General features: G+C 41.1%; 2 protein-coding genes across 2 annotated transcripts in view; one reads left to right on the top strand and one right to left on the bottom strand.

The window, feature by feature from the left end:
- The window catches only part of KCNMB2 (potassium calcium-activated channel subfamily M regulatory beta subunit 2), a 250,601-nt gene extending 229,804 nt beyond the window's left edge, over positions 1 to 20,797 (bottom strand). Inside the window, exon 1 of the mRNA XM_036243209.1 lies at positions 20,522 to 20,797. The gene's annotated coding sequence lies outside the window, so the exon portion shown is untranslated. The remainder of the gene's footprint in view (positions 1 to 20,521) is intronic.
- Positions 1,947 to 3,084, top strand: GTF3C6 (general transcription factor IIIC subunit 6). Its single transcript, XM_036242492.1, is given in 6 exon segments — positions 1,947 to 1,969; positions 2,150 to 2,268; positions 2,271 to 2,517; positions 2,712 to 2,768; positions 2,770 to 2,858; positions 2,861 to 3,084. Coding segments are annotated over 6 exon segments (759 nt in total).
- Positions 20,798 to 21,485: the final 688 nt, after the last annotated feature.

Genomic DNA, 21,485 nt, shown 5'->3' with positions numbered 1-21,485 from the left:
TCCAAGTTGTATCTATTTCAATTTTGTAATTTTTAAGACATCTATTTCCTCCTTCTCACTTCTAATTCTTATTCAAACATTTTATTTTTATTTTTTTTATCCTCACCCGAGGACATTTTTCCATTTTTTTTGTTCAGGTAGAGTGGGAGGGAGAGAGAGGAACAGAGAGAGAGAGAGAAACATCGATGTGAAAGGGACACATCGAGTGGCTGCCACCCACACAACCGACCAGGGCCGGGGACAAACTGCAACCGAGGTACGCGCCCCTAGCGGGAACCAAACCCGGGTCTCTCAGGACCGCAGGCCGGCGCTCTAACCGCTGAACCAAACCGGCCAGGGCAACTTTTTTTTTTTTAAAGCCACAGATTGATTACCCAGTTTTCTATGGTATTCTATACCATAGCTATTCCAAACTCCCTCTTTGGTGGTCCCAAAGCACTTCATAGGTCTAGTATGAGATATATCACATTCTACTGTTTAATACAGCATAACACATATAGGTTTCATTATTTAAGTGTTAACCCCTTGATGTCAGAGACCATATCTTTTATTCTATTTTTGGATAGAGTTAGTATTAAGAGCAGGAGACTTGCAACCTATCTGAGTAAACATACACAAACAGCTATAATACAACAGAAATTGTGAAGAGCTATAAAGAATAATGGTGCACAGGGTTATGTTAACATAAACGATGCACTTGTAGCCATTAGTTAGAATTGATCACCTATCATCCCAACACATATTTTATATGCATCACTTCATCAAAACTCCCAACATACCTGCATGGTCAGAAATGCAAGAATCCATTTTATAGATGAGGAAACTGACACTGAAAACATTAAATGACTTATTAAATGCGACACAGCTAGTATTGGAAGAGCAGGGCTCAAAGCCAGATAAAAATCTCATGCTCTTAATACCATGGAGCCCATTCAATTAAATCATACCCTCTGCTCACACATCAGGAGTTGATGGACCAGGGAAGAAGACCCTTTGCTAGGGAAAGTTTTGTGGACAGTGAAGACCTATTTTATTCCTGAAAAGTAGCAAAATGTTCTGTTTTTTTTTTTCTTTCTTTTTACTCTCATTGTTCTTGTAGTTTTCCAATTGTAGAGTCGACCTGAGCAGCAGGTAGTGTGGGGGGCTTTCAGTTAAAGTGTGTGAGAACGCCTTTCTCATGCACCCGCTCGTCTGGCCTGCCAGCCCAGCCTCTACACCATTTCCCTTTTCATCCTGAAGGCACTGTCTTTATGAAATCCCAGTTAAAATGACAAGAACCTTGGACTAGGTCATGTGTTCTTATCAGCTAACTGCTGAAGAAGGATTTGTTCCACAGCCTCATGAGGTCCTCCCTAGACAACTCCTGTCTATGACAAAGTCACTGCAGAGGGAAGGGACCTATGTTCTTTACACAACACCCATATGCTTTGGGTAACCCACCGGTACTTTCTTCTGAATAGTAATCAGTGCTGGTTTGCATGAAATTTGAGGGCATGGGAGCATGTCTTCTTACCTTTTTATCAATGTTAGTATCTTACGAGGCTACTGACTCTGAATGTGAAGTATACTTATTTCATAGAAATAGTGTACATTTGAGTTCTTTATTTTTAAGAAAAATCGAAAGCTCAAGTTCTGTCTCTTGAAAGGGGATCAGTAGATGCTTGTTTAAAAAGAACTGAATTAAGTTGATTTGCAGTTAGGGATTTGTTCTTCATCAGAGAAAAAGAAAGGAATTACCTTTTCTAATAGAGTTCTAGGTGATTCTGATAAGAAAAAAAATTTTTCTTTAAACATAAATGTTTATATACTCTATGAATCTCACTATAACTTTAAGGTCTACTCTAAAACACCCGATGAGGAATAGGTGTGGTGTTTTGGTTAACAATTATAGTTTCAGGATTTGACTTTGATAAATATTTCAAGTTTGAATTTTTATTAGAGTAGAGATGATAGGAAAACCTAGTCACAGGTTTGTCATGAGGAGAAGATACCAGCACAGTGCCCAACTCATAAATAAGCAATCGAGAAATGTTAGTGATCAATTTTAACAGTTTTTTGATAAAACATTTTGGCTCTGGCATATTCCTTTTCAATGATTTCTTCCAGTCCTCTACTCTTTCTTTTCTGTCTACCTTTATTCCCTCTCAAGGTTTCATTTTTGGGAAAAACAGTTGAAACAATCCCCTAGTACCATTTACAATCTGTGGAGGTGTGGGGTCAGGGCAGCAGCCAGGGAGTGGAGTCCGGGGTACGAGGAGGAGGAGGAAGAGCAGTTGTTCTGGTAGAATTGTCAGGACTTACTATTGATTTAGACTTTCTCTCAAATTGTGAAAATTAATGCAAGATTTGGGGACTTGATACTGAGAGGCCCATTCTGCAAGTGGACAGCTATGTCTTCGCCGGAGAGAATGAAGACACTCTCGGGACCTGTGTTATATTTGAAGAAAATGCTGAACATGTAGATGCAGCCGGCGCTAAGAAAGCAGTGCCAACATAGTCGTGCCACACGACGAAGAAGCATGACGAGGACTCCTCTGACAGTATCCTCATGGATCTACTTATGTAAATCATGGACATTCTGTAAATACGCAAGTGAATTGTAAACATAAAATGGTCATGTCACTTGGATAATGACACCAGGCAGCATTCATATGACAACTAATGACAAACACTTATGGCTAGTGATATAGAAAATAAAATTTTCTTTGCAGTTAAAGAATAAAAAGAACTCTTCTGTAAGAGAAGAAGGAAGGAGAAGAAAACAGAGGATATGGAATGGCTGCCAATCAAGGGTAAGGATGGCTCCTGTGGGACACAGGAGCTTCTGCATGAAAATGGAGATGAAGACGTCGTTGCTCCAGCCCACTTATCTCTTTGGTGTTGAAAGAACAAAAGAGTCAAATAAAAGGTAATCCAACTGTAAGTTAGGAGCAGGGGAAACCACCACACTTGGAACTAGAGGCTCCTGGTCCTCTTATCGGTGTCCCTTCTGAAATAGAAAGTTCTGTTTCTATAGAAAGGCAAGATGAGGCCTGAGAAATCACTCCTAGATTAAATGTGTGTTTGGGTTTTTGTTTTTTGTAATAATTAGTCATGAACTCTTAAAAATTTTTTATATCAAATAATTGGCTGTGTAAAAAAAAAGAATCTCTGGAGCTGATCAGAGAATGCTTAGCCCTGGGTGACGTTTTTGTGCTCAGCCACAAAATGCCCCTTTCTGTCTCTGGGTCACCGTCTCCATCATTTCTTGCGTTCAAGTGGCTTATCCATGTATCTATTTTTATTTTTTTTTTATTTTGTTTCAACAGGTAATCTCAAAAGCCTATGTTGGGCAAGATCTATTTAATGTTTCATAGTTTTTTCCCCCATCAAATCTTGTAAAAATACATCCAGACCAAGACTAGCCCCAAACCAGATTTTTTCTCTTAGCATGGTGCCAGATGGCACCTAGGTAGGAAAATAGAGAAAGTCTGTTTCCTTCCTCACATTTTATGTATCTGTCATAAATCTTAACTGACTCTAGATGAACAGCAATTTCGAAGTTCAAGTTTTGGGTGAAGGTTCAGTTTGAACCTCATTTCAATGTTTTATTAAAATTGATTTGCTTTTGTGAATATAAATTAATTCAATAGCATTTTAGAAGAAGCTTGTTGACAAGCAGTGATAAAATTCCAGCCAAGATAACAGTTTTTTTTTTTCTGCTTCTCTTTTTTAAAGAACTACCAGTAAGAAACCCTTAGCTCTTATTATTCCTTTGAAATATGGATAACATCAAACTCTGCACTACCTAGCAAAGAAGGAAGAAATATAAGCGCCATTAAGGGTGCTGTCAGAATTCACTGTGGCATTTATTCAGAAATCTAGCAGACTGTTAAGGCTTAAAATGTGTAAAAAATTATTTCATTGCTTTTGAATACAAATTATAGTAATTTTAGGGTAATAAAATGTTTAAATATTTATACTTTAAAGAAAAGCAAAAGCAAAAACATAATTATTATGTTTGCTTGAGTTGAACCAATTACTAAAAACACTACAAAATGTATGGAAATGGAGGAGCCGATGGTCCAAATTCTACCTACATGGAGGAAAGACGATTTTATAGGAAAGTAGCTCATATGCTACATTGATTTGGGGAAAATGGGATGAGAAGGAAATAAAGGTTATGATACCACCAATAGGTCACACTGAGTAATGGAAAGTATTCGGTGAGGAGAATTGGAACATAATTTATATTTTATCTGAAAGGGGTTATCAACCTGAATTATCTTAGAAATGGGTGGCAGAAGAATTGAATCATTTTTCGATTTTGTATTTAAAAGATAAGACTGCAGAAAAATAGAAAAACAATTTAATGCTACATTAAGGAAAAGTTTGTTAAAGTTGTTAACAAAACATTTTGCTTATTTGCCTTCTCCTTTCTCTTTCACAACTTCTCAGCACGGAAGCTTGTGGTGGGGGCGCTTTTCATTCATTCTTTCACAGTTACTATTGAGAATCATGTCTGGGAACCTTGGTCAGCGTCTGGATGAGGGCCAGCACCGTGCATCAGGGCTTTCCTTAGTGGGTAAGGAGAGAGCAGAGAAAGACGTTAATCCGCAGGAAAGCAGATTGTCTGGTCGGCTGCCCCATAAGATCTCTGTGCACGAGCTGTGTGCTCTCCTCTGTTTCCTGGAGCTCTGGGCAGGCCTCACGGTGCAGGCCTGCACACCTGGGGCCTGTGCACATTGGCACCTGGGCAGAAAAGGTGTCAAATGGCCAGCAGGTGTCCAAGGCAATGCTTGAACACTTGGGAGTTGGGCTAATTCCAGCTTGAACCCTACCTACAAGTTGTATTACTTTCCGTGGGCAAGCTGGTCACTCTTTCTGAGCCCCAGTTTTCTCAAATGTAAAAGAGATATAATACAAGCACCCATTTCCTGGGGCTGTTTTGAGCTGTAATTGAAACAATGCATATCAAGTGTTTAGCACAATGCCTTGCACTTACAAAGCAACATTGATATTGTTGTTCAAAGTTCCTGTCATCAAGAAGTGCTCAATAAATGGTGCGTATCCTTGTAGAAAGTCTTGTTAACAGTGACCATATCAAAAATGAACAGCTATTCTCTCTGGGAATATCCGTGTCTTGGCGAAGCAGGCTCCGAGGCAGAGGTGACTGGTTCACAGCTACACGAGGCAGTGTGGCCTGGGCTTTCAAGTCAGAGGAACTAGCTGCGAGGCTGGGTCTGCCATTATGCACTTGCTATAGGACTTGGGCAGGTGCTTTCAGTGACTTTGAACCTCAGGGTCGGTGTCTAAAAGCAGGGCTGATTATGCCCACCACACCATGTGTAATGCACAAAATAAGGCAAGATACCATTTCACCTACCACCAAACGACCCTCTCAGCCAGCCTCAGGAGTCTGCGTTACCCCTGCTTCCTCACCATCTGCGCCATCTTTCAATCCATTGAACCTAATTTTCATGTTTAACCTTGTTTTGAAAAATGATCTCCCATTTTGCCATCAGATGAGTAAAATCCAAAAGCACACAATGAGAAGGCCTTTCTCTTTGAACTCTCTGTAACATTGGACAGGATTACCCACCTTAGTAACAACAGCAGGTGCCATTCCTTGAGAGGCTGCCACACGCTTCACTGTGCCAGGCACCTGGCATCCATGATTTCACTGAATTTACATGAAACCCCTGGGGGACAAGTATTATGGCCCCATTTTATGGAGGAGGAGACTGAGGCACAAAGAAGTTAATTAACTTGCTCAGTGTAACATAACTGCCACATAAGTGGAGGGAGAGAGCGAGAGAAGGGGAGGGGAGGGGAGGAGAAATTGTAATCGTTAAATACATGTGCTTCTTGGAGATTTGTCCTTTTCTTGGTTTCTAGCTGTAATCTTTCTCTATCCATTAAAATACCCGAAGCATTGTGTATCTTTCTTATGGCATTTATCTCACTCCTAACTCCTGAAAGTTGACATGATTCCTGAGTAATTTGTAATCTCCTTGAGAACCTCCTTTAGCATAATGCCTTGTTGGCACCGACGTTTTTTCTTTTAAACAAAGGGAGCATTCCACAAAGACTCTTTCCTGGGCTGATAAGTCTGAAGACTTAACACTTAGTAAGAACATTAAAGCAACATCAACTCCTTCCTAGCTCATTTACCTTTATAACCAATATAACAGTGACCTTCTCAAGCTTAGTTTCCTTTGGGTTAATTAGTCAAGAGGTTTTTTCATGGTGTTGCAGGGGTAGAGAAAAATAGCTGCAGACACGCACTGTGCATCATCTTCTTAGGAGTCGTAGTGGGGAATATCATTGCTATTCTGATTAATGACGAGGAATCCCAGCCTGAGTGGGGTAATGTGATTTGGATAAACTCAGGGTAAGGTAATGCTCAGGAGAGAAATCTGAGCAAGTTTGAGTGGTGCCCAGATGGACCATAAATAGGAGACAATGAGTGCTGTTACTTTTCTTGCTGACCTTTATTTAACAGAACTCTCCATTAGAAAAGAACTTGCTTTAGCTTACTGTTTAAAATGCTGTTTGTTCACCTGCTCTAAAAAGGAACAAGCAAGGGTAAGCCCCAGGGCAGATGAATAGTTTCCCTACTTGGTGCTGGTGCAGTTCTCTCCATCTCTTCAAGACAATAGTGATAACTTTATTATATTCATAGTATTTGCAAATATACATATATACATTTTGAAGGGGCAAGGGGCTGCTATGTGAAGTGGATGCAAAGCATAGTAGGAAACACAGTATTTTAAAGGAAAGTGTATTAAAATACAGAGGACTACTGGGTATAATAAAATTTCCATTTTTGTAGGTGAAAATAATTGAATACAGGCAATTTCACATGGGTTGACTTTTGACAAGACACTCAACTTATACCACTTATAAGATATTCACAATATTTTAAGAGTATTTATTTATTTATCGTTAACCCTCACCCGGGGATATTTTTTCATTGACTTTTAGATAGAATGGAAGAGGAGGAGGGAGAGAGAGAGACAGAAATGCTGATGTGAGAGAGACACATCAGTTGGTTGCTTCCTGCATGACCCCACCTGGGGCCGGTGATTGAACCTGCAACCCAGGTACATGCCCTTGATCGGGAATCAACCAATGACCCCTTTGGTCCTCAGGCAGATGCTTTCACTGATGAGCCAAATCGGCCAGGGCAGGATATACAAAATCTTATAATGTAAGTGACATTATTCCACTTAACAGACAGAGATGCAACTCAGAAAAGTGAAATTTGTTAAAGGACACACACTAGATGAACCATCTCCATTTCTATTCCATAAATCTGTCTTTTCATATGATGTACTTCCTCTCCTCATGATATTTGTAAGTAGAAAAGAAAAAAAGAAAATGGTGTATGATTTTAACTATGTGATAAGTAAGTAGCTAAAGGTAAAACCTGCTGGAAGACTTCTAAGACTGAGAGGTCCCGTTAAGCCTGGAGGGCAGGGAGTGGAAAGACAAAAGGAAAAATAAAAAAGGAATGAGAGAAGGTTTTACCCAGGAGGGGCCACTGAAGGATTTGTAGGAGTTTGTTTGACAGGTGAAAATGAAAAGAGAGAGAGACCTTTTTTAGATGTTTGAAAGGTTAGGCCAAGAGTCAGAGACATGAGGACCGTGGGTATGTTTTAGGGGTGGCAAGTAGCATAGTTCAGCTGTAGCGGGGTGAAAGAAGGGGGGTAAAGATTAGGCTGGAAATTTATCTTGGACAACATTTATTGGAGGATCGTGAAGTCCAGTCCTGGGAAACTTTATTTGCTTGGTTATGGGAGAGACATTGAGGAGCTGTGATTTAGGGAAGTTCCATGATCAAGGTCATGTTTGGAACTATTCATTAGGAAGGTTCATGTAGAAGAAAACAGGGGTGGGAAGAGATTAGAGCAGTTTTTCTCAAAATGTATGTATGATAGATCTACCTAGGGTGTTTGTTAAATTTCCAGACCTTATGAAATATAAGTCATATAAATTGATATTTTTAAAAATTTCCAAGGTAATTCTTGTGCAGGTGATTGTTTTTAATTTTTAATTTATTGATTTGAGGAGGAGGGAGAGAGGGAGCACTATCAATTTGTTGTTCCACTTTTTTATGCATTCATTGATTGCTTTCTTGCATGGACCTGGACCAGAGATTGAACCCTCAACCTTCGAGTATGGGGATGATGCTCTAACCAACTGAGCTCCCCAGCTATGGCTTTCTTGTGCAGGTGATTTAAGGACAGCATTTAGGGAAAAAAAATTAGACTAGTTGCAAGAAGGTTCATCAGCAAACTTGTAACAGCCAATGTGTGAGAATGTGAAAAAAGGGGGCTTTACTTGTATAAGGAGAAATAAAGGCACATATGCAAAAGAGATTTTGAAAAAAGAATCAGTAGGATTCAGCCAGTTAGCTCTATTATTGGAGGAGGATTCAAAAACAATTGTTGGCTTTAAGACCTGGGCGATCTGTGGCACAGTGGATAAAAACACGAGGCAGAGTGAATTATTAGCTTCTAACAGGAGTTTAGTTTTGCCCATTTTGACGTGTAAAGATGGCTCCACAGAGAAATATGTACTAGGTGGCAGGCCCAGGGACTTGGTTTGGGGAGTAGGGTCACGGCTTGGGTTGGGAGGTCAGTTACACAGATAATATTTTCAATCACTGAAAAAGTATAAACAAATAAGAAAAGAAAAAAAAAAAAACAGACCCAGCAAAGAGAAAAGGTAGATAAAAACTGTAAGGTAGGAGGTGACCTGGGAGGTGAAACATACTTAATGTCATGGGAAGAGAGTTTCAAGGAAAAATTTTATATATAAAAGTTATTTGTATATGAAATCATATATAAAATTATGTGTGTGTGTGTGTGTGTGTGTGTGTGTGTGTGTGTGTGTAGAGAGAGAGAGAGACAGACAGCCAGACAGACAGAGGAGAAGAGAGCAAGAAAGAGAAGGTCCATAGTTTTGAATGCTGTAGAATAGTCAAGGGTCATGAGGACAGTGAAAAGCCAAACTGGGTGATAAAGAGGTTCTTGGAAAGCGTGAAGAGGGACATCCCAGGAACGCACTGTGTCCAGAATTCAAACACAAGGCCTTAAGAAATGAATGGGGAACAAGGAAGTGGAGGCAGTAAGTACAGACTGCAATTTCGAAGTGTTTCTTGATGATAGAGAACTCTAGTCATATCCCAGTGCTCCTTAACCTCATCATCTATCTAGTTATTCAATTAGAAATCAGAAATTATTTCTGACACTCCCTTCTTCATTACCCATGTCCTCTCGAACTTATCCCACCACCAACTCTCATATGACTTCCTGACCTCCTCAGCTCTGGCCATTTTTCTGCCATCTCACTGCTGCCGGGTCAGAGGTGCCATCATCTGGATGATGCAATAGCTTTGCAACTGGCTTCTCTGTGTCTGCTCTTGCTCGTCTCCATTTTGATGACCACACTGCAGCAAAGACACCTTTGCAAAGCACCAATATCTTGTCAGTATCTTGATTAATAGCTCGGATAGCTTTCCATTGTTCTTAGAATAAAGAGCAAACTGAGCATGACCTGTGTGGTCTCACCTAGCTGGGCTCTTCTCTGCCTCTCCATTTGTGTCTCTAACCATATGTTGTTTGTTTGATCCCTGCCCCCAGCCACACTGACCCTTTGTCAGAGGCACTGGTCTCATCTACACTCTGTGACAGCCATGTAAATCAAATCTCATTTTTTAATTGTTTTTCACTAGAATGCAAACTCTATAAGGGTGGGAAATTCTCTGTCTCTGTCTCTCTCTCTCTCTCTCTCTCTCTCTCTGTCCCTCCCTCTCTCTACACACACATACACAGGTGGGCACATGCACACATGTGCACACACCCAGGGCACCTGACAGATGTTGAGGGAGTAGAGATGCCATGCTTTAGTCTTTGCACATGCTTCTTCTCTGCCTAGAAATCTCTTCTAATTCCTGCTGGTTTCACACTTGCCCCCCCCCCCTCACTTTTATGCTTCTTCATTTAGCATCTGAGTCTTCCTCAGTGGAGCTTTCTCTTACATCCTTGATTACATTAATGTCTTCAATTAAATCATCTCTTAGCACTTATTACATTTGTAATTTTGCATTTATTTGTGTGACTGGGTGAATCATGTCTTTCTTATCCAGGAATGTCACCTCATGGTTGGTGGGGAGCAGCTCACTTCTGCTTTGGTCCAATACCCATCACAGTACCTAGTCCATAGATGTTGAATAATACATATTTGATGAATAAATGAATGAATGCAGACATGAAACAAAGATTGATCAATTAAAGGGTAGCAAGATGGAGAATAGATTTTTTAAAAAATAATATGGACTCCTGAGTACATTCTTAGGTCTAGGGGAAGAGCCTTCTTTTAATAAAGTAAACACCATACTGAAATCAAATTGTGCATGAGGCAGCTTTCCATACAGGCATATGAATTAGAGCACCTTTCTTCTTTATACCATTTTGTTTTCAGTCTCAGTCCTGCAGACACTGAACCTACTTGTCAATGGAGAAATAGGTCTCAAAGATTGAGAAACAGGTTTTAATGGACATTCTCTAGCCATTGTTCTCTGTACCAGAGCTATTGTTATCTTTTTATACACCCAAAAAGATATTCTCAAATTTGGCAACATGTTATCTAAGCTTTCCTTCTCCTTTAGATATAAACTTTCTTTCTCTCTCTCAACTTTTCTTTTGATTCATTACAACAGAGAACTGAGTCCTGTGCTGTTCTTTTTTTTTAAAAGTGTTTTTAAAGCGAATAATTACCCCGAATTGTCTACACGGAGAGCCCAATCTCGCTGCTCCTAAGCACCACACAGGATCCAATAAAACCACTAGGAAGCAAAGTTACACCAGTCATTGATCATCCCCACAGACAGAAAGAAACCCAATCCAGTCTTTTACAAGTTTGTCTCTAAAGTTTGGTATTATTTTCTTCTCCTCTCAGGTTGTTAACTCCCCCCTCCTTAATTTCTAAATTTGGAATATACTAGGAAATACAAAAAAATCCAAAGACATTCAGTGGTTTCAGATTTACTATAGAAATACAATCCTCTAAGGAAGTAAACTAGACTTCAGTTTGATGGAGCTGAGAATTCTTCAAATGGTCAGAAATGTTCAGATGTTTACACAAAACCAAACTCAAGACATTTAAGAATTACCTCATGGGCAAGATTTACCAACTGCTTCTCTCTTTCTCATGAAGTCCCTTAAACAGCAGTACCAGAATGACCCTCTGCGTCAATGCAAAGCAAGAAAGACTCGAGATTTGCATTTAAATTGCTGTCTATTTTTTAACTTTCTCAGAGTTTCACTTTGAAAGACACTTTACCTTTGTGGATAAGAGTTATAGAGTCAGGCGCTTGACCTTTACCAGATTCTAAGTAAAAATTTTAATAATAAAAAAAAAGAGACTTAAAAAAGTCTGACAAAACCAAAGTCATTATTTATCAAGTCCTGAACTATGTACAGAGTACAGTGGAACTCCCCAGACACATGCAGTGTAGGAAGGGCTGCGCTTGGACAAAGTTCCAGATTGAATCCTCCTTTGATAGAAGCCTACTTGGGTTGGTTTTGTAAATCATTTCCAATCAAAGAAAGTCTGTGAGTAATATGATTCTATGAATAAACAGTCAAGATCAGAACTCACAAAACCTTCTTTCCTTCCTCTTCCATCAGAGCCCTGTCTACACCCCAGTATACAGAGGGGACTCAGTGAAATTAAGATTTCTGTGCTTTCTAGACCCCTACATTGCCAGTCTTTTAAATAAGCAGCCTTTTAGATAACAATACGATTTTCCCCGGACTTATCTAATATGCCTTTACCCCAGGGAATAGGGTGAAGAGGAGAGTGTGTATCAACCAAACATTATCCTTAAAAAAGTTGTATATATTTAACACAGTTCAATTCACCTAGGAATTATAAAATCATAACTGTCTGCTCTCAAGGAGTTTGTAACCTGATTATCTGGGCTAAAATGTATACTTTAAAGTTTAGTTATCTGGCTATCCTTTTTTTTTTTTTTTACAAATTAAATGGGTTTATTGAAAACTGAAAATGAGCTCCCATGTCCAGAATACCCTGGAGTGTTAATTCCACACTCAGAAAAACACTGAGACAAGGAGCCTGCATGTGGGATTCATCTGACATTTTCCCTATTTAGTACAAGTGCTAGCAAATGCAAACCAAAGCCCTCCTCTCCAGTAATATAAGCATCTCCTCTTTCTTCCCTGAGAAGTCGGCAGGCTTGACATTTTGACAGTCGATTTCTTCCCGCCCCTCCCCCGAGCTGAAATTCTCACCCAGGCTCATCTGTCACCCTAGCTTTGATGAGGAAGGGGCTTAGGCATTTGCTGTTGGAGGCTGTCAGACTTAAACCTGGCTTTGAATGAAAGGCTCCGCCATGCTCTTTAGAAAGATAGGGTAGAAACCGTGGGCAGACAGTAGAGAGGAAGGAATGGGGAAACTGTCCAGAAAAAGCATCCGATAGGCCCTGAGAACATAACGGGGAGATGGGAGGACAGGTGAGTGAGAACGTAGTAGGCACATGGCAGGTCTAGGGCTTTATTATTATACAAAGATGATGAAATAGTCCCGTGCAGCGCTATTTCTGAGGTGCATGATTTATTTGTCCACTTGGTCACTTACCCTAGGTCACACTGGACACTAAAATATCAAGTGTATATATATCACTGATTCAACTCATTCAAGAAATACTTATTGAGCATTAACTACTGCCAAGCACTCTGCTGGGCACAGAACATACTGCGATGACTATGACCCAGTCCTTAACCTCAGGGTACTTACACTTTACTTGGGGAGGAGGGGAGCGGATTAGTAAACCAAAGATCAGCACAGTGTGCTAAGGGCCATGGTAGAGCTATGCACACGGTATTCTTGCAGCAAAAAGGAGCAATATCTTGTGAATATTTTTTTAAAAATCAAACCCTGAAAATCCGTGACATTTTTAAGGCAATGGAATACCCACATGTTTGGAGAGAGAGATTATAGCAACAGAAGAATTAGGAAAGATCACCAAGAGCAAAGATGTGTCCTAAGAGACCAAGGCTAAGGTTATCCAGACTTTCATATTCCCAGTTACTATGTACAGATACAAAAGCTGGACAAAAGAAGGCTGAGAGAAAAAAATGGACTCATTTGAAATAGGTGTTGGAGGAGAGCTCTGTGAAACCTTGACCCACCAGAAAGATGCAAAAGTGAGTCCTAGAGAGCCCTGGCCGGTTTGGCTCAGTGGTTAGGGCGTTGGCCTGCGGTCCAGAGAGTCCGGGGTTCGGTTCCCACTGAGGGCATGTACCTCGGCTGCAGTTTGTCCCCGGCCCTGGTTGGGTCGTGTGGGTGTCAACCACTCGATGTGTCCCTTTCACGTCGATGTTTCTCTCTCTCTCTCTCTCCCTCTTTCCCTCCCTCCCTCTCTCCTGCTCTATCTGAAGATAGGTGCAAAAATGTCCTCAGGTGAGGGGAAAAAAAAAAAAGTGAGTCCTAGAGAAAATTATGCCTGAAACATCGACGGAAGCAAAAACAAAACCGAAGCTATCCCACTTCAGGCACATCGTCAAAGACAGAGTCCTGTGGGAAAGACAATAACGCTGGGAGAATAGAAGGCAGCAGGAAGAGAGGAAGACCCAATATGAGGACTGACTCCATGAAGAAGCCACAGGCACGAATCTGCAGGAGCTGAGCAGGGCTGCTGAGGGCAGGACATTGTGGGCATCACTCATTCAGTGAGTTAGCACGTAACACACACACACACTGCTGTTAGAAACCGTCTCGTTTACAGAGGTGGATTTGAGAAATGACAAAATATTAAAGGAAACACCCCCACACATACAACCATTAGCAACACAAACCATTCTTTCAAGAATCTGAAATCTGAGGGATCGTTTGATGCGGGCTGAAGTTCAGAACTGATTAAAGGAAAGTGTAGCCTCTGAAGTAGGTTCGTGTTTGAGTTTCCCAGGAGTGTGTCTGGAGGTGCTCATTTTTACTGAGCAATTAAATGAAGTGAATGCCTTCGCATTAAGAAATTCATAGTGTTACGTCTAGAATAACTGATGATGCTAATTGCCAATTTCATGCGCACCTTGCACTGAAGTCGTGTGTTATATGATTCGTGTGTTATATGATGGGGCATTCACCTGGTCAGGTTACCAGGAACTCAGCCTTGCAGTCACAGGCAAGTGAAGACAGGAAAAGCTGAAACTGGAACCTGACAAAGTCGAGGGAAGGCACTTGGTCCAAGTTGTTTTAATATGAAACCATAAAATTGGGTTATCTCAGAAAAGTAGACATTTTCTTGATTTGTTTTTTCAGAATTGCCTCTTTCGTTTTGGGTCTAATAAGCAACAATCAAAGGTCACACATTTCACAAAATTCTGTTTCTGGGCCTGGCTACATGTTCAAACACATTGAACTCTAACATGATACCTTGGTGATTAAATCACTCTTAAATGATTAGAGGCATGCAATACCAAGAAATAAGAACTAAAGGAGATATTTAAACCAAATCTCTCAGTGTTGTAATATATACAGAGCTTAAAGTTTCATTCTGGATGATAATAGTTAAGGTGCTGATAGGTAGCATGTGTTATGCACTGAATTTGTGCCAAGCTCGGTGCTAAGGGCTATGCACAGATGACCTCATTTAACCCTCGCCACCCCATGAGTCGTGTACTATTACTCTCCACATTTCTGCTGAAGAAACGGAGGTGCAGCAAGGTTTGAAGAACTGGTGATGGGCAGGTTTTCAGGGCTGTGAAGCTGGTGTTTCGTCCCTTATCCGGCCCGTCTAGAGACCGAGGTTTTCTTAATGAGTAAATTAGCCGTCCATTAAGTCGTTTCACCGAGCTTTGGTCTATTTTTTCTTTAGGGAAGGAATCCATAAGGTTCCTGCATTGTTCATAGAGGAAAGAAAAATCTTTTCTTCAGATCCTCCGTTTTAAAAAAAGTCCCTCTCATCACTGGCAGCCTCTAGATACTAAACACATTAAAGATGGTTAATCTGACCTTCTATTTATCAGGAGTCTTGATGACTGGAGGGAGAATACATTTCAATAGCTTACTAGTTCTTTGACCTTGAGCAATTTGATTCACGTTTCTACCTTAGTTTCCTTATCTGTTCAGTGGGAAGTACAATACCTGCTACGCAGGCAGCTGTGAAGCTTACGGACAGAGGCAGTGAGGGCACTGTTACTTTCTGAGCGTGTCCTAACAGAGCACCGCACCGTAACCTCACTCAGTCTTCAGCCCAGGGAGAGGCATCTCCACCAACAAGCTCCAGTGAGGAAACCGAGGTGCAGTCAGACTTTGAAAGCTTGCCACGGGCTCATGGCTATCAACAGCACAAAGGTGGGATTCAGACCGAGTCTCTGTTCCTAAAGCCTATGCTTGGCTCAGATGCCATGTCCTTTTCATATCGCACTACCTCCCTGGACATTCTAGAAATATTGAGCATTTGTGTGTGTCCCCAATTTGTACAATAAGATCGTTTTGTTTTACTTTATTTGAAAACATACCTTACGAGTGGTAGAGAGGTCACTGTTCACCAGACCATGAGACTGACCATGCTGATTTTGGGAGCAATAAGTTAACACAGATGAACAGTACATTTATTGATTACAATTGGTTGATTCCTATTGCCACACAGGCTACTGGGGCTTGTGTGCTCACAAAGGGGTATTGATCCCAACTGTAGCTTTCGAGTGGGGTTTGCCACCCCCTTCTCTTATCACCAGGGAGAGCCAAGAAAATATAGGACATATTTATGCCCATAGTCATTTGTATAGATCTGTGATGTCTTTAGAACAAAAAGTAGAATTTTTATTTGCTTTGACATAGATTGGAATCAGTGATGTGATCCACTCCCCTTGTGTACAGAGGAGGAAAAAATCATCTGTATAAATCCCCTTGGCTTTCTTCAAGGTGTTCAGTATCTTTCCCTTTTGAAAAAGTAACAAGGTTCTGTGACACAGAGCTGTGACCCTGAGGCTGAAAAACTTATGCTTGGAGCCTAATATTACCAATGGATTTCGATGGGGGAAAAGCATTCAATTCCTATGTTCATCAGTGTATTCATTCACTAGACAACTGATATATCAGGGAATGAAACAAAACCCCTGCTCTCACAGAGTTTATATTCTAGCAGGAGAGAGAGAGAACAAAAACTCGGCCTAGGGTACGTTGGGGGATAACTTGATATGCTACGGAGAAAAGGAAGCAGGGAGTAGGAACAGGATTTGTGCAAGGAGGTGTGATTTGAAAACCGGTCTTCAGGGAACTCTGCTCTGACGAAGGGGCATTTGGCAGAGCCCTGAAGAAAGTGAGAAGTTGAATCATGTGATTATGTAGGGGGAGAATATTCCAGGCAGCAGGCACGGCAGAGGCCCTGAGGTTTGAGAGTGCTTGGAGGGTCTGAGGGACAGCCAGGCGGCCAGTGTGGCCGTAGTGGAGTGCTGAAGCGACAGAGGTGGCCGAGGAGCCAGGGAGGAACCTGGGCTGATCACACACGGCCTGTGGGCCCATGAAAGGCTCTGACTCTTATCTGTATTCAGACGGGAAGATGTTGGAGGCTTTTGAGCAGGAGCTATTATGATTTCACTTCAATTTTAAAAAGACCACTGGTGTTGGATACAGACTAAACTGTGTGTATGAGAACAGGGGAGGGAGGAGCAGGAGACCAATGGTAAAAACATGTGCAATAATCTAAGAGCTGCGGGAACTCGCCCTGAGTGGTAGCAGGGGATGGTAAGTCGCCGAATACTAGCTACAGTTTGAAGGTAGAACCTGTGGGATTTTTCTGTGACATGTAAAGGGAAGAGAAGATTCAAAGAGGACTTCAAGATTTCTCTACTGAGCAAGGGAAAGAATTGAGTTTCCATTTACGTACACGGGGGAAAATGTGGGAGGAAGACATTTGTGTGGAAATTCAGACAAGTGATTTTGAACACGTTAAGTGTGCGAAGCCTATAAGACTTTTAAGTGAAAATGTTATGCAGATAGTTGACTATGGATGGATGGAGAAGAGGAGAAAAAGTCCAGCATCTAGAGCTGCTTGTGTGTGGATAGTTTTTAAGCGCTTGAGACTAGATTGAACTCATTTAGGGAGTAAGTATAGACAAAGAAGATATTTACAGTTGAACCATGGAGCACTCTAAAATTTAAATATTTAGGAGATAATGAGGAACCAGAAAAGGGGATTGAAATGTTCTCTATCTGTACCAAAAGGAGAACCCCTCTCTCTCTCTCTCTCTCTCTCTCTCTCTCTCTCTCACACATACACACACACACACACCCCTTTTCTAATAAACCTGAATTAAGATATAGGAGTCAGTCTCTCAGAAAGGATGATGTTGAGTTTTCATGATGTGCCAAAAGAAGCCCAAGGAAGAAGAGGCTTTGATAGGGCAATGGCCCTTCAGCTCAGCCTTTCTTGGACCAACAAATGACTTAGGAATTTGAGGTGAAGACATAGTGGGTGATATGAAGTATGATAATGGGAATGATGGCAACATGGTTGGAACAGGACATATAAACTTTAATGATGTTAGTGTTCATGACTATTACTATAACACCTACTTTTAAAAAAAATTAGCAACCTTACAGATTAATAATGAGAATAAAATGGTATACTTTTTTTTGTTGTTCTTTTTCATACACAGGTCTATATTAAAATTAGGATTATATTGTATATACATTGTTATAGTCTGCTTTTTATTTGCTATAATAACAGGGATGTTTTGAGAAGGTTCTTCTGTCAACATATTTTAATGAGAGAAGAGAGATGATCAAAGAGAAGAGTGTGTTAGGTTGAGAAATGTCTGGCCTGGTAGATACCACTAAAGTAGAATGATGGCTGCGTGTGTCTTTGAGAGAGACAGAGAACAAGGACAACTCTGGTCTTGGTGACTTGTGTCTTGGTGACTGAATGATGACTGTGCCACCCCTGGGGACTGAGAAGACAAGACTGACTAAAGCTTGCTTATTTTTTTTTTTTTTTTTTTTTTTATCCTCACCCGAGGACATTTTTCCTTTTTTTGTACAGATTAGAGTGGGAGGGAGAGAGAGGAAGAGAGAGAGAGGGAAACATCGATGTGAAAGGGACACATCGAGTGGCTGCCACCCGCACGACCAACCAGGGCCGGGGACAAACTGCAACCGAGGTACATGCCCTTAGCGGGAACCGAACCCGGGTCTCTCCGGACCGCAGGCGGACACTCCAACCGCTGAGCCAAACCGGCCAGGGCGCTTATTTTTTATGTCAAGGTGGATTCCAGAGTTGCCTTCTCTATAGCTGGAGAGTTGCTGGTTTTTCATGAATAGATGTAGCAAAAACTGAAAGGGAAGGATATCTGGAAATGCTCTGATTGATATACAAATGTAATAGGCAATGGAACTAGTTTGTAACACCAAGTAAGTTGTTTTGACTAAATTATTTGGTTTGGCTTCCCCACCGCTTACAAACAACAAGAACAACAACAACAAAATAGCCCAGTGTCCCCTGTATTTTTCATGTTGTGGGGTCCAGTCTAGACACACATGCCATCAAGATTTAACATAGGAACTTCCTCCACAAAATCTGTGAAAATTGTGAAAAGTCATTTTAGCTTATCAAGAAAGTGTTATGAGCATGACCACAGCAAAATAGTTTCTCCTGTTGAAAACTTTTATGGCACAAATTGCTTTTATAATAAATGCATGATGTGATTAGATTCAGAAGGTATTGGTAAAACCAGAGCCAGTGAAAATTTTTTTCAAGTAAATAAAATTAATGAAAACAATAGAAATAACATTCAGTTGTAAATGTCTGGCAGCTATAAGTAAAATATGTGTGTGTGTGTGTTTTCATTTGCATATTGAGAACTCTCTCTATATAGGTTCTTGACTGGTGAGCAAAATTGACTAGAGAATGGGATTTTACAAGGTCAAGGTCACACATTCCACTGGCCACACAGAAGCAGAAAACGATGTCATCGTCATCAATTGCACCAGAAATTCTATACAGTTATTTCACGGACATGTGCTCTTGGTCACATTGACTAACAAAGAGAGTTTCAGTAATTTTCATCACACTGTTAGGAAAAATAGACACACAACTTTAAGCACAGATGCCACACACTACAGGACAATGATCCAACTTTATATGGGACTGGCTGTATGTACAGCGACACGTACAAATGTACAAACTCAACTGCATCGGAGAAAAAGCCCACCTCGTTTTAATTCCAGCATTTAGCTGAAACAAACATACTGTAGATATCTTGCACTTTTATTTCTAGTCAGGACTGCAGTAATAGAGAACTTTTCGAAACATTATATTCTTTTTTAAAATACATGATTTTTCTATGTATCTTTGCCATTTGTTATAACTAAATCACTGCATCAGAACACAGAGTTTTTCAAAAGCAAGAACAGTATCTTTACATCTCAGAGTTTGTGAAGTCTGTCGGAAAAGAACATGACAGCCCTGAGAAATCCACTCACAACGTTTCTGCCACTTCACTCTGAGGGTCATGTGCAATGACAAATCCTGAAACTTGCACCAGAGATCAAGTTGCGGAAACACCCGTCTTTGATCATTGCATTTGTTTGCTTTAAAAATCGCAGCAGATGATTTCCTGACATTTCCTTTTCTGACTAGCTGCATCGATCCCATAACAAAGTACAAAGCAGTGTAAGTTCCCCTGCAAATCTACTCATTATCCACTGGACTTTGGGACCCAGCTGCCCCTCTCATTGGTCAAGGAGAATTGTGCTTTTATGCTGTTCATTTAAAAAAAAGAAAAGAAAAAGATAAACTGTCAAGCTCATCATCTCCAGTGAATCACCGTTTTCACCTGCAGTCCTGGCCGTTCAGGAGCGAAAGCAGGAATAGAGGGAAAGCCCCCTTTGGAGTCTAGAACTCTTCCTCTGCGTGAGCAAAACCAGTGATACAAACAGCGTGGATCAGCCTTTCAACACGCAAAATGGATGAAGGACCCAATTTTCCATAATAGGTTAAATCCAAAGTAGTTCTATATTAGAGAAATCCTTTGTAATCTTCCCATTTCCCCCTTTAAAAATTAGATTCTGGCTTTCACACGGACCATGGGAATAGAATATTTATCTAACAGGTTTCAAGTCTTAAGGGCAGCCTCCTCTTTATTTTCTCGGACCTTTTTGCTTCCCACCCACCAAAGTCTTCACTTAACCCTACACACAGTCCAGCGGGCACCACACATAAGCAAACTGTTTTCTCCGTGACCTCTACGCCTTCCACTCCACCGGAGCAACGTGGAATGCACACTCAGCAGGCTCCCAGGCTGGAGCCGGTTTGTCCTCGAGGCATTTCTGCCACAAAACATAACACCTCCACTGTGTTTTCCTCCAGGCAGACCTGTCTCCCACTCCCCTCTCCCCTTCCTGCTTCTCCTTCCGCACCTGGCAGCAATTCACAAGCCACTGGGCACACAGCAAACAAAAAGCACGAAACAGCAACAGATCCCTTTGTTTTACATGCAAATCTTACCTCCGGTAGTTGTCACATCTTCCTCAAAAGCCACGCTTAATTTTTCAGGACAGCGATCCAGTGCAGTCCTCCAACGAGCCACGGGTAATCATCATCACCTCTCGTGCCTAAAGCCTTTCTGGACCATTAGTGTCACAACCCTTGCTAACTCATAGCTTTAATACTCCCAGCTCAAAATGTCTGAAAGAGTTTGGAAGGACAATAGGAGTGACAGGCACGCTAGACAGCCATGCTTGAAATTAGTTAGCTGAAGCACCGTTCAAGCTGCTTCATACTGTTTTTAAAGCGTGCAGGAGGCAGGATTATTAGCCTATGATAGGCATGCTGTTTCTGTTTTTAATAAATACTGGAACAGGCTGTCTGTTAGCAATGCTGCGATAGGTCTAACCTCACTTCCCCACTGCTTTTGAATTCTCATATTAAAAAGGGAGAGAGGGCTCAGACGTCCTTCCAGACCCACAGATAGCACCCTGCCTGCTGGATCAGATTTCCAAGTCCTCTTTGACGACGGGAGAAAACACTTCCTTAGCAAACAGGAATTTTTACACGGGGAGCGAAGTTGGGAATAAACACTCTAGGGTTCCCCAAACAATTCTCTCCCTCCCAGCAAGGGACTCCCGCTCTACCCAGCTACAAAAATAAGCATTCTCTAGAGTTAAGTGAGAGAGTCAGTCCCAATAGGACACGGTCTCCTCATTACTGAGGTAGGATTCAGGGTATACATTTTATATAAAACTTCAAATTAGATATCAAGCAGATAGAATGGATCGATGAGCGCACTTATTATTTCATGCTGGTTGACAAAGAGTGCGTTCCAGTGAGAAGTGACCACATGCTCTGCACTACCGTTTACGCGAAGAGAAAGAGTGGGTGGGGGAGGGAGGAGGATGTCTACACTACCCTGGTCCCTTCCCACAGGCATGATCAAGGAAGGCCCAAGAGGGAGATCTTACCATTGGTGATA

Source organism: Molossus molossus, unplaced genomic scaffold (genome assembly GCF_014108415.1).
Source record: "Molossus molossus isolate mMolMol1 unplaced genomic scaffold, mMolMol1.p scaffold_m16_p_5, whole genome shotgun sequence".
NCBI classification, from domain to species: domain Eukaryota; kingdom Metazoa; phylum Chordata; class Mammalia; order Chiroptera; family Molossidae; genus Molossus; species Molossus molossus.
The sequence above is the reverse complement of the archived record's forward strand: the minus strand, read 5'-3'. Positions and strand labels throughout refer to the sequence as shown.